The 15,713-nt window shown below is 44.4% G+C and overlaps 1 protein-coding gene across 3 annotated transcripts in view; it reads left to right on the plus strand.

Annotated features, from left to right (window-relative positions):
* The window catches only part of GABRP (gamma-aminobutyric acid type A receptor subunit pi), a 36,958-nt gene that overhangs the window by 12,080 nt on the left and 9,165 nt on the right, over positions 1-15,713 (plus strand). For 2 of the 3 annotated variants that reach the window (XM_083493805.1, XM_083493806.1), the window contains 3 exons: positions 240-307; positions 7,947-8,164; positions 10,801-10,883. In XM_083493805.1, coding sequence (XP_083349931.1) covers positions 240-307; positions 7,947-8,164; positions 10,801-10,883 — 369 coding nt within the window. Of the gene's footprint in view, positions 1-239; positions 308-1,583; positions 2,007-7,946; positions 8,165-10,800; positions 10,884-15,713 lie in introns of those variants that run through there. The other variant, XM_083493807.1, reaches the window with a different exon arrangement.

The following is a 15,713-nucleotide window of genomic DNA, read 5'->3' on the forward strand; positions in this document are numbered from 1 at the left end:
ATCACGATGCAGGAAAAACCATGAAGCCAGCCAACGCCCTGTCAGAGCTTCATCCTTATTTCAGACATCATGATATATTGGTATATCACAATATTTATTGCGATGTTGGTGATATATTGCGATGTTGAAAACCTAGCCCTGCTCATCTTACGCTAAGTCATTAGACTATTGGTACCCTTAGCTTGGTACCACCTAGACTGATTCTGCAATTTAAACTTCCCTTTCCTTTCCTTTTGCAGGAGAGCCTGTGGTAATAGCCATGAGCCTTGACGTTGCAAGCATTTCCAGCATTTCTGAGAGTGATATGGTAAGCAAACAATCCTGGAAGTGGGAAGAAAAGGAATTAAGGCAGCTCCGGGGAGCAGGGAGTTGGCGGGAATCCAGATGCAGTTTCTGATACGGTCATACCTCATGTTACGTCTGCTTCATGTTACGTTCTTTCAGGTTACGTCCTGCGGCGACCCGGAAGTACCGGAAAGGGTTACATCCGGGTTTTGCCGCTCGTGCATGCACAGAAGCACAAAATGATGTCACGCGCATGCGCAGAAGTGGCGAATCGCAACCCGCGCATGTGCAGACGCGTTGCTGCTTGTTGCGCTCTTTTCATGTTGCGAACAGGCCTCCAGAACAGATTTTTAGAGTTGGAAAAGGTTCAGGAAAGGGCAACCAAAATGATCAAAGGCATGGAGCAACTTCTCTATAAAGGAAATATAGGGAAAGGGTGGCACTGTGGTCTAAACCCTGAGCCACTTGGGCTTGCTGATTGGAAGGTTGGTGGTTCGAATCCCCATGACGAGCTGAGCTCCTGTTGCTCTGTCCCAGCTCCTGCCAACCTAGCAGTTCCAAAGCACACCAGTGCAAGTAGATAAATAGGTACAGTGGTACCTCAGGTTACATATGCTTCAGGTTACATACGCTTCTGGTTACAGACTCCGCTAACCCAGAAATAGTGCTTCAGGTTAAGAACTTTGCTTCAGGATGAGAACAGAAATTGTGCTCCAGCGGTGCGGTGGCAGCAGGAGGCCCCATTAGCTAAAGTGGTGCTTCAGGTTAAGAACAGTTTCAGGTTAAGAACGGACCTCCCCAACAAACTAAATACTTAACCCGAGGTACCACTGTACTGCTGTGGCAGGAAGGTAAACAGCATTTCCATGCGCTCTGGTTTCCGTCACAGTGTTCCATTGCACCAGAAGCAGTTAAGTCATGCTGGCCACGTGATCCGGAAAGCTGTCTGTGGACAAACGCCAGCTCCTTCAGTCTGAAAGTGAGATGAGTGCCACAACTCCATATTCGCCTTTGACTGGACTTAACCATCCAGGGGTCCTTTCCCTTTTACCTTTACCTACCTTTTGTTATTATAGACCTCTGGTAAGGGAACCTAATATGCAGGAACAGGAGAGTAAAAGCAAGTTAAGAAACCCCAGTCTGCTCCAAGGTGCAAAGGACATAATTCTCATGAACATGGTGAGCAATGTGTTGGCGTGCCAGGCAGTGTCTCCTTGTTATTCAGGTGGACAGCAGTTGTGGGCTGGTACATTGGCCAGTTTCTCTCTCCTTCAGCATCAGCATGACATCACAATGCCCTGTGTCTCTCCTTCTGGTTGGACACATCCGTGTGAGAACACAGTGGCCAGTCTGTGAAATAGGCAGCATCAGCGTGAGATCACAGTGGCCAGTTTTTCTCCCTCAGGTGGCTAGCATGGGCCACAGTGGGCAGCCCCTGTCCTTCAGGCAGGGAGCATCATCTTGTGGGGAGAGGCATTCATTCGTCTTTGTTCCTCTTCCACTCAGGCAGGCAGTAGCATGTGGGCAGAATATTTATTTCTCTTGTGGAAGCTGCCAAAAGCAGCACAATCTCTTTCTCAGTGTGGCGGGCTTAGTTGGGAGCAGATGGTGGATGTTCTTCTCTTAGTGAGGTGGCCAGCAGAAGTATGAGTGACATGGTCATCTCACTGAAATGGGCAGCAGCATGTGGACAGAGAAGCAGCAGGCAAGGCAAAGAGCAGGCAAGTAGGCAATCCATCTATTACATTTTTTTTTAAAATAAATTTTTTATTAGGGTTTTCACATTTTTTTTAGACAAACACAAAAACCTCAACAACTACAAACCGACACTACACACAAATAACAAGTATAATTTTAAATCCTTAATTTCTTAACCACTTTCCCAGACTTCTCCCGCCTCCCCTTCTTGCATCCCAATTCCAATAATTAACTCAGCAAGTTCTTATCCCCAAATTATCCCTTATTAACATTTTACTTAATTCGTCTTAATTAACCAATTTTAAACTTCTAGACCTCATTTTAATACTCAACATTTACCCCTTTTTCTAAGGTCGACCCAAGTTCCCTTTCACGAGTTTCCCAATTTTTTATAATAATTACAAAACAACCTACCAAATAAAAGCATATAATTATACCCCTTTGGATTCCAAAACTCCCCCCCCTTCCCCAGTTTCGATCCCCAGAAATTATCCTTCAGTCTATCAGTTCTCAGCCTGGATCTCTCACGTCCGAGGCCCTTAAGTCTCTCTCAATCCCTCTCAGCCGGTTTTGTTGACAGTCCTTTATGTTGAACAGCAAGTCTCGGAGCAGCTTTGACCCATTAGGATCTATATTTTTTCCAACCAGACCTCCATATTCAAAGAAGGAGTCCAGATCCTGCTTCTTACTCTTTTTAAGTCCAAATGTCCCAAATGTCCCAAACACTCCAGTTTTCACCTTAATCGAATTTGTAATCCATAGGTCTTCCGAACTCCCCATGGGGAAAAATCCCCAATCTTCATTCTCCATTTCAAACCAAATTTTCATCATCCAAACCTTGCTTTCCTTATATTCCATCTTAACAGGCCTCTGGTTGTCCTTTTTCACCTGCAGCATTTCAGCTCCTCCTTCCCACTCCTCTGAAACAACGCATGTTTCTTCTTTTCCAGCTGCAGACTTTTCTTGAGTCAAGTCCTTAACAGCATCAGCAAATTTATTTACTTTAAAGTTCAAGGTTGTAAGATTTGTAGCCATAACTTCATTCTGCTCTTGCAGCTTTCCCAGGAAATGAAACACTCTATCCAACTCTGCCTGTATTTTTCCATCTGCAGCCATTGTAATATCTCAGAACCCCCTCTAGAGGGATTCTGGTTACTAATGTTCTTTCTCCAACAATCAGGTTATTTTGTTCTTATTTCTTCTTTGTTTTCAAAAGCTTAAAGTCCAATGTAACAAAAATAACCGACAAAAATAGCAAAAAACAAAATTTCCTGACTTTGACAGCTCATTTGACAGCTGTCAAACTCTGTATATATCCTCCACAGGCTCTCTCGCGGATCGCTCCCGGATCCGGGGGGTTACACTTCGGCTCTAACGATCAGTTCTAATCCTCCAGCAGAAAACTTATATAGCCAAGTCGTGAAATTAAAATTTTTTGTCTCGAAGAGAGAAAGACAGTCTCTCGACCTTAGTTATCCAATTCTTGCTTTAAATTGTCTGCAAGCGGGGGAGGCGGACTTCCTTTTGACACCTCCCCCGGTCGTACCAAATTCAATTTAACTCCGATTTCCGTATTACTCACGGGTTGTTACTTTTGTAGTCCAAATGATCAAGGAAAGAAGTCAGCGCTCTCCAGCCATGGCTTGCGGCTTCACTCCGTGGAAGAAGCGGTCTACTCACAGCACCACGCCGCTCTCCATCCCCCACTTCGAAGCCTTTAAAAAGGCTTCTTCGCGGGTCGGAGGGGGCACAAATGGTGCCCGCCGAGTCACCAAGTCCACAGGCTTCAGCGCCTGTGGTTTATGAGGGTCCCCGCGTCGCCGCCGCGGCAGGACCCCTCTTCCACAGAGCCGATTCCCTCCGGAGCTCGGAGGGAATCCGCCATTAGCTGATCGCGCTAACCCGGAAGTTGGCAATCCATCTATTACAGGGCCTCTCTGCTTACAGGAAGTGGATGCCGGTGGCACTTTGGTCTAAACCACCGAGCCTCTCATGCTTGCTGATCATGAGGTCGGCAGTTCCAAGTCTGCGTGAAGGGGTGAGCTCCCATTGCTCTGTCCCAGCTCCTGCCAACCTAGCAGTTCAAAAGCACACCAGTGCAAGTAGATAAATAGGTACCACTGCGGTGGGAAGGTAAACAGCATTTCCATGCACTCTGGTTTACATCACAGTGTCCCATTGCACCAGTAGCAGTTTAGTCATGCTGACCACATGACCCGGAAAAGTGTCTGTGGTCAAACGCCAGCTCCTTCGACCTGAAAGCAAGATGAGCACTTAAACCCCATAGTCACCTTTGACTGGACTTAACCATCCAGGGGTCCTTTACCTTTACCTTTTACCTGTAAAGGAAGGTTACAGTATTTGGAACTTTTTAGAAAAGGTGAGTAAGAAGCAATATGATAGAAGTTTATAAAATCCATATAAAATCTCCTTCTGTTGCACCCTACCTTCCCTCTCTTATGCCGTAACAACAATGCTATCATCTCCAATTCCTTCTGTTACTCATGGTTCAAATCCTGCTCACAAATTCATCATACTCGAGTATTTCTTTAAGTAATCCGAAAAAGACTTCCATTCTTCCATGAAACAAATGTCATTAGATTCTCTTATTTTGGCTATTAACTTTGCCAATTCCACACTTGCTTATCTATTCTTCTTTGGTGGGGACTTCTTCTTCCTTCCATTTTTGTGCATAAAGAATCCTAGCTTAATCAGCTTAATCATCTTTTTTAAAAGAACTTCTTTCCCTATAATCCCTAAGAGTAAAGCTTCAGGGTTTGTTGGTTTTTTGGTATAATCACTTTAAACATCTTTTTCATCTCATCATATATCATTTCACAAAATACCCTCGCTTTCTTACAAGTCCACCGCATATGAAAAAAAGATCCCTCTACCTGTTTACACTTCAGAAGTGTATAAAATCCTGCAAGTGGCTAGAGAAAAGTTTTTTTCCGCCTTCTTACTAACACTATAATTTGTGGACCTCTAGCAAAGCTGAATGTGGTAGTTGTTAAATTTCAAAGTCCTGCATAGTTTGACCTTGAAATATCAAAAGGACCACCTGTTCCTATATGATTTTGCCTGCCTGTTAAGATCTGGAGGTTGTGTTCCTGCTCCCCACTGCCATATGGGATGATGAGTACATGCAGCAGAGTCTTTTCAGTGGTGGCACCAAATTTCTGGAACTCTTCCCGTGGGGATGCTCCTTTAGCCCCTGCTACCCGATCCCCAGTGTCTGTTTATGGCGATGCCGTTTTTAGCAAATGGATTGTTTCTTTTAAATTCCTTTTATTGTTGTCATAGTATTTAGTTTGCGGGCTGCTCTGGCCAAAAGAGGTGTTAAAATAAACAAACAAAGAAGCCCAGACTTGAGACACTGCAGGCATCTTTTGAAAATAAGGCACCTCTGAGATGAGAATGACAAATAGGTGTCCGAAGTCATTGGTCTATAGAACACCGCAGCTTTTTAGCATCCATTTAAACGCAGAACTCCGTTGAAAGCTGCCGTCTACTGGGGTTTGGAACCCATAGGAAGTCTTTGCAAAGCTGAGCCAATCTTTCATGAAGCTAACTTTCCAGGTATCCCAAAGCTATTAATCAACAAATATTATCTTCATACAGTAGTCTTCTCATCACTATAGCACTCACATTTTCAGGTCTCACGCAGAACATTATAGAGATGTACTCTTTTGCTAGATAAATAATTGAACTACAAATGACCCGGGGGTTTTCACCTTCATTGCTGAGATTAATAATTCACTGCTTTGAAATGCATAATGGTGCGCCATCTCAATCATTTAGGTGGAGAAATTTCCCCCCTAACAGCATGAGAATAAAATCTGAAAGCTAGAAATGATATACATGAAGTCTTGGGATGACTTTTTTTGGTTAACAGCTTTCATTCCAAAGCTTGTTAAAGTCTATGCACTCAACACAAAAGGAATCCTTTCATCCAGCACTGAAGTAGAGTGAAACATGATATTCTGAATGCAGAGAGCAATGAATCCTACTTTGCCTGCCATGATTTCCCGAGGACAAGGCTGATGTTCAAATGCGGCAGGCGAGAGACACACCTACAGTGCCATACCTGCAACAGATGCAAATTTAAACTACTTAAGCTATGTTAAGGAGCTACGGGTGGGTGGGTTGCGGCCTCATCCAAGTTGGGTTGCAACAGGAACACTCCCACCATGCAAATACAGTGGTGCCCCGCAAGACGAATGCCTCGCAAGACGAAAAACTCGCTAGACGAAAGGGTTTTGCGTTTTGTGAGCTGCTTCGCAAGACGAATTTCCCTATGGGCTTGCTTCGCAAGACGGAAACGTCTTGCGTTTTTTGCAAGTTTGTTTCCTTTTTCTTAACACCGTTAATACAGTTGCGACTTGACTTCGAGGAGCAACTCATAGAACGCGGTGTGGTAGCCTTTTTTGAGGTTTTTGGCGATTTTTGAAGCTTTTCCAAAACTTTTCCGACACCGTGCTTCGCAAGATGAAAAATTCGCTAGACGAAAAAACTTGCGGAACGAATTAATTTCGTCTTGCGAGGCACCACTGTATATGGCAAAAGATTAAGAAATGGGTCCCCAGATGGATGGGTGTTTGGGTTAAAAGTAGATCCTGAGTCTGAAATGTTTGAAGACTGGACCTTTAAAGCCCTTAATGGTCTTGACCCAGTACACCTGAAGGAGCATCTCCACCCCCATTGTTCTGCCCAGACACTGAGGTCCAGCTCCAAGGGCCTTCTGATGGTTCCCTCACTGTGAGAATCAATGTTACAGGGAACTAGGCAGAGGGCCTTCATGGTAGTGGCTCCTACCCTGTGGTAGTGGCGCCATCCCATCAGATGCCAAGGAAAACTACAGTGGTACCTCGGGTTACATACACTTCAGGTTATATACGCTTCAGGTTACAGACTCCGCTAACCCAGAAATAGTGCTTCAGGTTAAGAACTTTGTTTCAGGATGAGAACAGAAAACGTGTTCCGGCGGTGCAGCGGCAGCAGGAGGCGGCATTAGCTAAAGTGGTGCTTCAGGTTAAGAACAGTTTCAGGTTAAGAGCAGACCTCCGGAACAAATTAAGTACTTAACCTGAGGTACCACTGTATCAGACTTTTAGAAGCCATCTGAAGGCAACCCTGTTTAGGGAAGTTTTTAATGTTTGATTTTTTGTGTGTGTTTTTAACATTCTGTTGGGAGCTGCTCAGACTGGATGGGGAAATCCAGCCAGATGGACAGGGTGTAAATAAATTATTATTATTACCGTATTTTTCGCTCTATAGGACGCACCGGACCATAGGAGAGGGAGAACAGGGGAAAAAAATTCTTCCCCTCTCTGCTCAGCACCCCTTCAGTGAAGCGGCAGGAAAAACGAAGCCCCTTTCATTTCTCCTCCCGCTTCGCTGAAGGGGTGCTGGGCAGAGAGGGAAAACTGTGCAGCACCTCTCCAGCGAAGCGAAGCCTGGAAAGCACGAAGGATCGGTGTGCACCGACCCCTCTCGCTCTCCAGGCTTCAGGCAGCTATCTGCAAGCCTTAGGAGCGTAGAGTTCTCCCTCTTCGCTTTGGGGGCTTCGTGTTGCTATAGCTGAAGCCAAGGAGCCTGCATTCGCTCCTTAAGATGCACACACACCTTAATTTTTGAAGGGGGGAAAGTGCGTCTTATAGAGCGAAAAATGCAGTATTATTTATTTATTTATTTATTTATTTATTTATTATCAATTAACAATTAACTGTAAAACAGCAAAATATGTACTGAGTTATAGAGCAGTGTGGAGAACTAAAAGAATCAAGATGAGCAAATATCAGAAATGCCTTTAGGACAGAGGGACTACATTCAATTAATATTTGCTCAGAGCACCCTTTGGATAAGGCAGTTGAACTCCACCTGCCAAAAGTCTCTCTAACTTAGAGAGTTTTTGCATGCAGCAAAGTCCTGAATGCCTGTTCATGGGCTGCCTTCTTTCCCAGGACTACACGGCGACAATATATTTGCGACAACGCTGGACAGATCCTCGCCTGGTTTTTCAGGGGAACAAAAGTTTCACTCTGGATGCCCGACTGGTGAAATACCTGTGGGTTCCTGACACGTATATTGTGGAGTCTAAGAAGTCTTTCTTGCATGAGGTCACAGCAGAGAATCGGCTTATACGGCTGTTCTCTAACGGCACCGTCTTGTATGCTTTGCGGTAAGTCTTGCTTGTGCTCCTACTGTTTTGCTACCCTTTGCTACCCTTGAGTAGCAGAAAGATTGCAGATGGCTGCAACAGTCAGGAATTAAAGGCCCCAAATACACCATTAAATTCTGAGGGTCAGGTATATCTGGGGAAATACTGTATTTTTTGCTCTATAACTCAATTTTTCCCTCCTAAAAAGTAAGGGGAAATGTGTGGGCATCTTATGGAGCGAATGCAGGCTGCATAGCTATCCCAGAAGCCAGAACAGCAAGAGGGATTGCTGCTTTCACTGCACAGCGATCCCTCTTGCTGTTCTGGCTTCTGAGATTCAGAATATTTTTTTTCTTGTTTTCCTCCTCCAAAAACTAGGTGCGTCTTGTGGTCTGGTGCGTCTTATAGAGCGAAAAATACGGTAGTTTTGTCAGTTGCATATTTCATAATAATTCTCATAATTCATTGTCTCATTATTCCATTATTTCTACAGCTGTAGCTTCCTTTCTTCAAACACTCATCACAGGTATCACATGCTTTTAATAACACACTGACATGCTGCAATAGAGAACTTAGGTACAGGGAATGTACTGACTAATATCCAACAACTATTGAGGCTGCTGTTTAAAGGAAAAATAGTATGGGATAAAAAAATGTATGAGGCATACAACTGAACATCTATAACACAGCCTTTTGGGGGGCAACCAAAAATACCACAGGGACATGGGTGGCGCTGTGGGTTAAACCACAGAGCCTAGGACTTGCTGATCAGAAGGTTGGCGGTTCGAATCCCCGCAGCGGGGTGAGCTCCCGTTTCTTGGTCCATTCTCCTGCCCACCTAGCAGTTCAAAAGCACATCAAAGTGCAAGTAGATAAATAGGTACCGCTCTGTCGGGAAGGTAAACGGTGTTTCCGTGCGCTGCTCTGGTTCGCCAGAAGCAGCTTAGTCATGCTGGCCACATGACCCGGAATCTGTACACCGGCTCCCTCGGCCAATAAAGCGAGATGAGCGCTGCAACCCCAGAGTCGGTCACGACTGGACCTAATGGTCAGGGGTTCCTTTACCTTACCTTAAAAATACCACAAAATAGCATGCAAGTTTTTGCATCTTTCAGAACTCTGCATCTGGCCAGCAACGGGGTCCCCAGTGTGATGTACCCTCAGACAGTACCCTCAGACACTCCCCTTGGTGCCCCCAAAGACACCCGCCTCTTAAATTTTGGCATTTCATTTGTTTTGGGTGGGGAGGCACACGGTTTACCAGTTTTTCCCCCTTTTGCCTGCATTTTTTTGCTTTGGTGTTTTGTTTGTTGTTTCGGGGTGGTGGTGGTTCTGAGTATCATCACTTTTCCTTCCGTGAAATGGGTATTTTGTGACAGTTTCTTAGATTTCTAAAGGTGCCGGCATGCCCTAAAAGGTTGGGAAACCCTGGGCTTGATAGTAAACAGAACAGGAGAGGGGCTGTTGTTGTAAGGATTGTGTCCAAACTTTTTTCAAAGAGGACCAGATTTGATGAAGTGAAGTTGTTGAGCTTTTTTTTTAGGATTTAAGTTTGAGGTTTAGGTTTTTTTGGGATTTTACCCCAGGAAATAAACTGCCACAGGGGCTGGATTAAACTGATTTTGGACACACCTGGATTAAAGCAAGACTACACATACATGTTAAGTGGTTGGTGTTTTTTTTTTTGCAATTTAACTTTTTATGTATCCAGGAATAGCACTTGATGTGGGTGAATTTGAGTCCACATCCTACAATCTTTAGTAGTCACTTGCTTCTTATATAAAGGAGAGAATATGCTTTGCAGAATGATGGCCATCACTCAAATATTCAGCTCAAACTGGCATTGTTGTTGTTGTTGTTTAATCGTTTAGTCGTGTCCACCTCTTTGTGACCCCATGGACCAGAGCACGCCAGGCACTCCTGTCTTCCACTGCCTCCCGCAGTTTGGTCAAACTCATGCTGGTAGCTTTGAGAACACTGCCCAACCATCTCATCCTCCATCGTCCCCTTCTCCTTACCAACATCTGGGTCTTTCCAGGGAGTCTTCTTTTCTCATGAGGTGGCCAAAGTATTGGAGCCTCAGCTTCAGGATCTGTCCTTCCAGTGAGCACTCAGGGCTGATTTCCTTCAGAATGGAGAGGTCTGATCTTCTTGCAGTCCATGGGACTCTCAAGAGTCTCCTCCAGCACCACAATTCAAAAGCATCAATTCTTCGGCAATCAGCCTTCTTTATGGTCCAGCTCTCACTTCCATGGCATAACCTGGCCCAAATTCTGTGCTGTTCTGCTGATCAACATATTTGTGTACATTTTGGCGTAGCAGAGGACGCCAAGGCATATTATGTCACATAGCCTTGCAGCAGCCTTTGTAATCCTGGTTCTCTCCAGATGTTTTGGACTTGCTGGCTGGGGTTGAAGGGAGGTTGAAACATCTGGGGAACACCAAGTTCACAAAGGCTGTCGGACATTATCCTGTTTCCATAAGTGGAATGATCCAGAGCTGCCAATCTGAACTAAAGGGAAGTCCAGGCTGAAGCTTCAGTGCTAGTTTTAACAGTTATTTATTCTTCGAAGCAGAAACATTGCCACCTGCGGACTGCTATGGAAAATACAGGCCGTTCCTTGTAGATTCCTTCACAGCACTTTCTCTTTTTACAGAATCACTACCACAGTTGCGTGTAACATGGACCTGTCAAAATATCCCCTGGACACACAGACATGTAAACTGCAGATGGAAAGCTGTAAGTATCACATTCTACAAGAAGATGAAACTATCCCACCCCCGACTGCTCCTGAATTTGTTTCTTCATATTTAGGTGACCAGTTCAAACATTTCATTTCTGTCTTGGAGCTCTTGAAATTTTCCACCTGCCCCTTTCAAATGTAGAGCCATTTCAAAAAGTAAACAGCTGCACCTAATCTTCCAGTAATACATGATCCTATTAATTTTAAATAGGCTGACGAGAAATTCACTATATATATTCTGAAACCAGAAGAATGAAAAAATAAATCTCTAGGTGTAGAACACTTAGCCTTTGTAGATTCTAGACTTTTTTATCCCACCTACGGAAGGTGTCTTTGTGGCAACTAATAATAAAATAGCTTTTCTTTTTTACTTTTTAAATATTTCTGCATTGCTTCTAGGCTAGCAATGGGCCTTTGCTGAAAACCTTATAGTTTGTACTCATGATATTGGGGCAGTTATACGTGATACTGATCCCAATATTGTTTGTGCTTGAAAAGGTTTCTTTCTTTTAATACATTTCAGTTTTCAGTTTTTCAAATTGCCACCAATAATTATCAAACACAATTACATACATAGTTGTAGTTGTTCAGACTTCCCTCCTCCCCTTCCTTGGTTCTCTTTACAAGCATAATAATAATAACAATAATAATAACAACAACAACAATTTATTATTTGTACCCCGCCCATCTGGCTGGGTTTCCCCAGCCACTCTGGGCGGCTTCCAACAGAGATTAATAATAATAATAATAATAATAATAATAATAATAATAATAATAATAATAATAATATATTTATTGTCATTGCCCCCTTCGGGGACAACGAAATTACTTGACTGCTCCATAAAAACACTAATTAAACAATACAGTATAATACAGCAAGGGAGATTAGATGACTTTCAAAGTCCGGGCTTCCCATTCAGGGCCGAGATCGCTCTGGAGAAGAAGCTGTTCTTAAGACGGCTCGTTCTTGTCTTCATCGTCCTGTATCTCCGTCCCGACGGCAGGAGCTCGAAGAGACAGTGACCAGGATGCGATGGATCTTTTACTATGTCCAGTGCCTTCCTATGGCACCTTGTGGCATAAATCTGTTCTAAGGTGGAGAGTGGGCAGCCAACAATGCTCTCTGCTGTGTTACAACCCTGCACAACCCCATCCTGTCCTGGGTCGTACAGCTTCCATACCACACACATAAGCCATAAGTGAGCACACTCTCAATGGCACAGTGATAGAAGGCAAGCAGCAGTTTCTGCGGAAGATGGTTTTTCCTTAGTATTCTCAAAAAGTACAGTCTCTGCTGCGCCTTCTTCACAAGCCCCCTTGTGTTGACACTCCAGGACAGATCCTCTTGTAATTCAATGCCCAAAAATCTGAACGTTGTTACCCTCTCCACACAGACCCCATCAATCAAAAGTGGCTGGACGTTGCTCTTCTGTCTCCTGAAGTCCACCACAAGCTCCTTTGTCTTCCTTGTATTTATGAGCAGGTTGTTAGCTCTGCACCACTCTGTGTAAAAAGACACTAAAATGTCACACATTAGAAACTTCCCTGAATAGGGCTGCCTTCATATGTCTTCTAAATGTCAGGTAGTTGTTTATTTCTTTGACATCTGATGGGAGGGCATTCCACAGGGCGGGTGCTACTGAACTGGGGGAATCTGTGGTCCTCCAGTTGCTTCTGGATGACACTTCCCATCCTCTGTGATTATTGGCCATGCTGGCACAGGTTGATGCGAAATGGAGCCCAAGAACATCTGCAGGGCACAGCTTCCCTACCGACCTTTTACAATGTCTATCTTCTTCACCCTGGGACAGTTTTGGAAATACATGTGCAAGATTTTATGGACAGACCATACAGTGTATCTTCCCTTGCCCTACATGAGATGGGATTCTCTTAAAAACATGAGACTGTCACGCAGCACACGAAACAGACGAGGCGAATTTCCTCCTAATCGTTTGAACTTGCCTTTTCTCTCTGCTCTGTCATTTATTAACAGAGCAAGCCAATTTAGGGAGCAGGTTTGAATCTGATTGCCAACTGGATGATTGCCACCCTACACAAGCTGTGGCCACAGTCTCATTTTCAATACCTAGGCCACTTTACTGTATGGAATACAATTATTTTGTATTTAAATAGGCCTCCAGTTGCATTCTCTCTCTGTGTCTTTTCTGTAACTCAGAAAAGTTGCGTTTTCACAATACATTTAATAAATATGGAATTATAAGCATACTTACTAGCCACTAGGGAGCAAGCCACATTGAGCTCCATAGGATTCGCATCTGAGTAAGCATACACGGACACAGGTGGTGCTGTGGGTTAAACCACAGAGCCTAGGGCTTGCCGATCAGAAGGTCGGCGGTTCGAATCCCCGCGATGGGGTGAGCTCCTGTTGCTTGGTCCCTGCTCCTGCCAACCTAGCAGTTTGAAAGCACATCAGAGTGCAAGTAGATAAATAGGTACCACTCCGGCGGGAAGGCAAATGGCGTTTCCATGTGCTGCTCTGGTTCACCAGAAGCGGCTTAGTCATGTTGACCACATGACCCAGAAGCTGTACGCCGGCTCTCTCGGCCAATAAAGCAAGATGAGCGCTGCAACCCCAGAGTCGGCCATGACTGGACCTAATGGTCAGGGGTCCCTTTACCTTTACCTAAGCATACATAGGGCAGAACTGCACTTGCTTAGACACTTCCATTGCCACTAGCGAGAACTGAATCAAGGAATGCATGGGAGCATACAATGCAAGCTTTCCTATAAGAACTTGACCTCTTTGCTACCTCAGGTTGAATGGTGGGTTTAACTAGGGTCGTATCTCGGTATAAAGCACCCTTTGTTGTTTCCAGAAATCTGGTTGTGTAAATATACGATCAGGAAGCATAGTCGGTGACCACTATTGCTTGCTGTAGAATTGATGAGGGGAAAGTCCAGGCTATCGAGCAAATAGCTAAAGAACACAGAGGACAGGTCAAAAAAATCACTGTGGGGTCAACACGGGCTTCACATGCCCATCCTGGCATTCAGAAGGACCTTACTTGACCCACTGACTTTTCTAGACATTCTGCTTTCAGGCAGACAGGCTTGTTCCATAGTATCATCATCATCATCATCATCATTTATTATTTATACCCCGCCCATCTGGCTGAGTCTTCCCAGCCACTCTGGGTGGCTCCCAATCAAGTATTAAAAACAATACAGCCTTAAATATTAAAAACTTCCCTGAACACGGCTGCCTTCAGATGTCTTTTAAAGATAGGATAGCTACTTATTTCCTTCAGATCTGAAGGGAGGGTGTTCCACAGGGTGGCCGCTACTACCGAGAAGGCCCTCTGTCTGGTTCCCTGTAACCTCACTTCTCGCAATGAGGGAAGCGCCAGAAGGCCCTCAGCGCTGGATCTCAGTGTCTCAGAACGATGGAGGTGGAGACGCTCCTTCAGGTATACTGGGCTGAGGCCGTTTAGGGCTTTAAAGGTCAGCGTGAACACTTTGAATTGTGCTCGGAAACGAACATTTCCCTCACCGACAAATATGCATGGAGAGCTGATCTCACTTTTCATTTTCAACTCATTTTTTATTTGGGAAATCCATCTACAGCTTACTACTACCAATCAGACAGTTGCCTATGGTCCAAACTCTCATGTGTAAGTGGAAAGCACTTTCACACAGACACTGAGGAAGAGGCATTATGTTATTTGCAGTAGCCTCTTGAGCCTCAGGTCATTCTGTTCTGGGGTTGGGGCTCCAGGGCGCTGCTGTTGGAAGGAAGGAAGGAAGGAGCTGAGAAGCTGTTCTGCGAGCATAAGGACATATGCAGTGTTTCCCAATCTCGGAAAAGCAAGCAAAGATGCTGTAAGTTGTGGCCTGGAGTCAATAGTCACGAGCTGGTGCATCCACACAGCACCGTCAGGCAGCTACGTGGGCCTCAGCATCTTGGAAGGCCTACGACTGACCCCCTTCCTTGAGCCAGTGTGGTGTAGTGGTTAAGAGCGGTGGACTCGTAATCTGGTGAACAGGGTTCGCTTCCCCGCTCCTCCACATGCAGCTGCTGGGTGACCTTGGGCTAGTCACACTTCTCTGAAGTGTCAGCCTCACTCACCTCATAGTGTTTGTTGTGGAGAAGGAAGGGAAAGGAGAATATTAACGGCTTTGAGACTCCTTCAGGTAGTGATAAAGCGGGGTATCAAATCCAAACATGGCATGCTACTGTGCCCTTGCACGCAGTTTGGGAATTCCTGATTTAAGGAGTCATGGGCTTTTGCCACTCATGGGGGCAAGAAGAACCAGAACAATTTGGGTGCATGCGAGGACTGAACATCTTGAAGACTCTTTGTTCATTGTTGTTACCAATTCAAGTAATGTCTAAAATCTCATTATTTTAAGACCAGGTTTTACTTGCCAGCTACTTGAGTGGAGTTCCTATGGAAGGGCCTATTATTTTCACATTAAAATCATATTAGTTTGCCATGATTAACTTTATTACAATGCACAGAAACTGAAATAATAATGATTAGCCTCTTGTTTTAAAATGTAGCTGGGTTTAGCCTTAAAAAGAGAGAAAGAGAGTAATTGGGTCCTATGTCAAGCTCCTGTGCCATATTATTATTATGAAATTACATGCACATTGCCAACTGGAGATGTCATTAGGATAAATGCCTGGAATTAATGCTATTTAAATATATGCCAGATGAATTAAGAACAATCAGTCATTTATTATAAAGTTTCCCTTAGTAACGGCAGTTATTATTACAAACTGGGCGCAAACTTTGAAAAGTCATATTTGGATGATTTGTACCTGGGGAATCAGCACATTCTGTGTAATATCTGTTGCAAGATTC

The sequence above is a fragment of the Podarcis liolepis genome (genome assembly GCF_965112155.1).
Source record: "Podarcis liolepis genome assembly, chromosome: 3".
In the NCBI taxonomy this organism is placed as follows: Eukaryota; Metazoa; Chordata; class Lepidosauria; order Squamata; family Lacertidae; genus Podarcis; species Podarcis liolepis.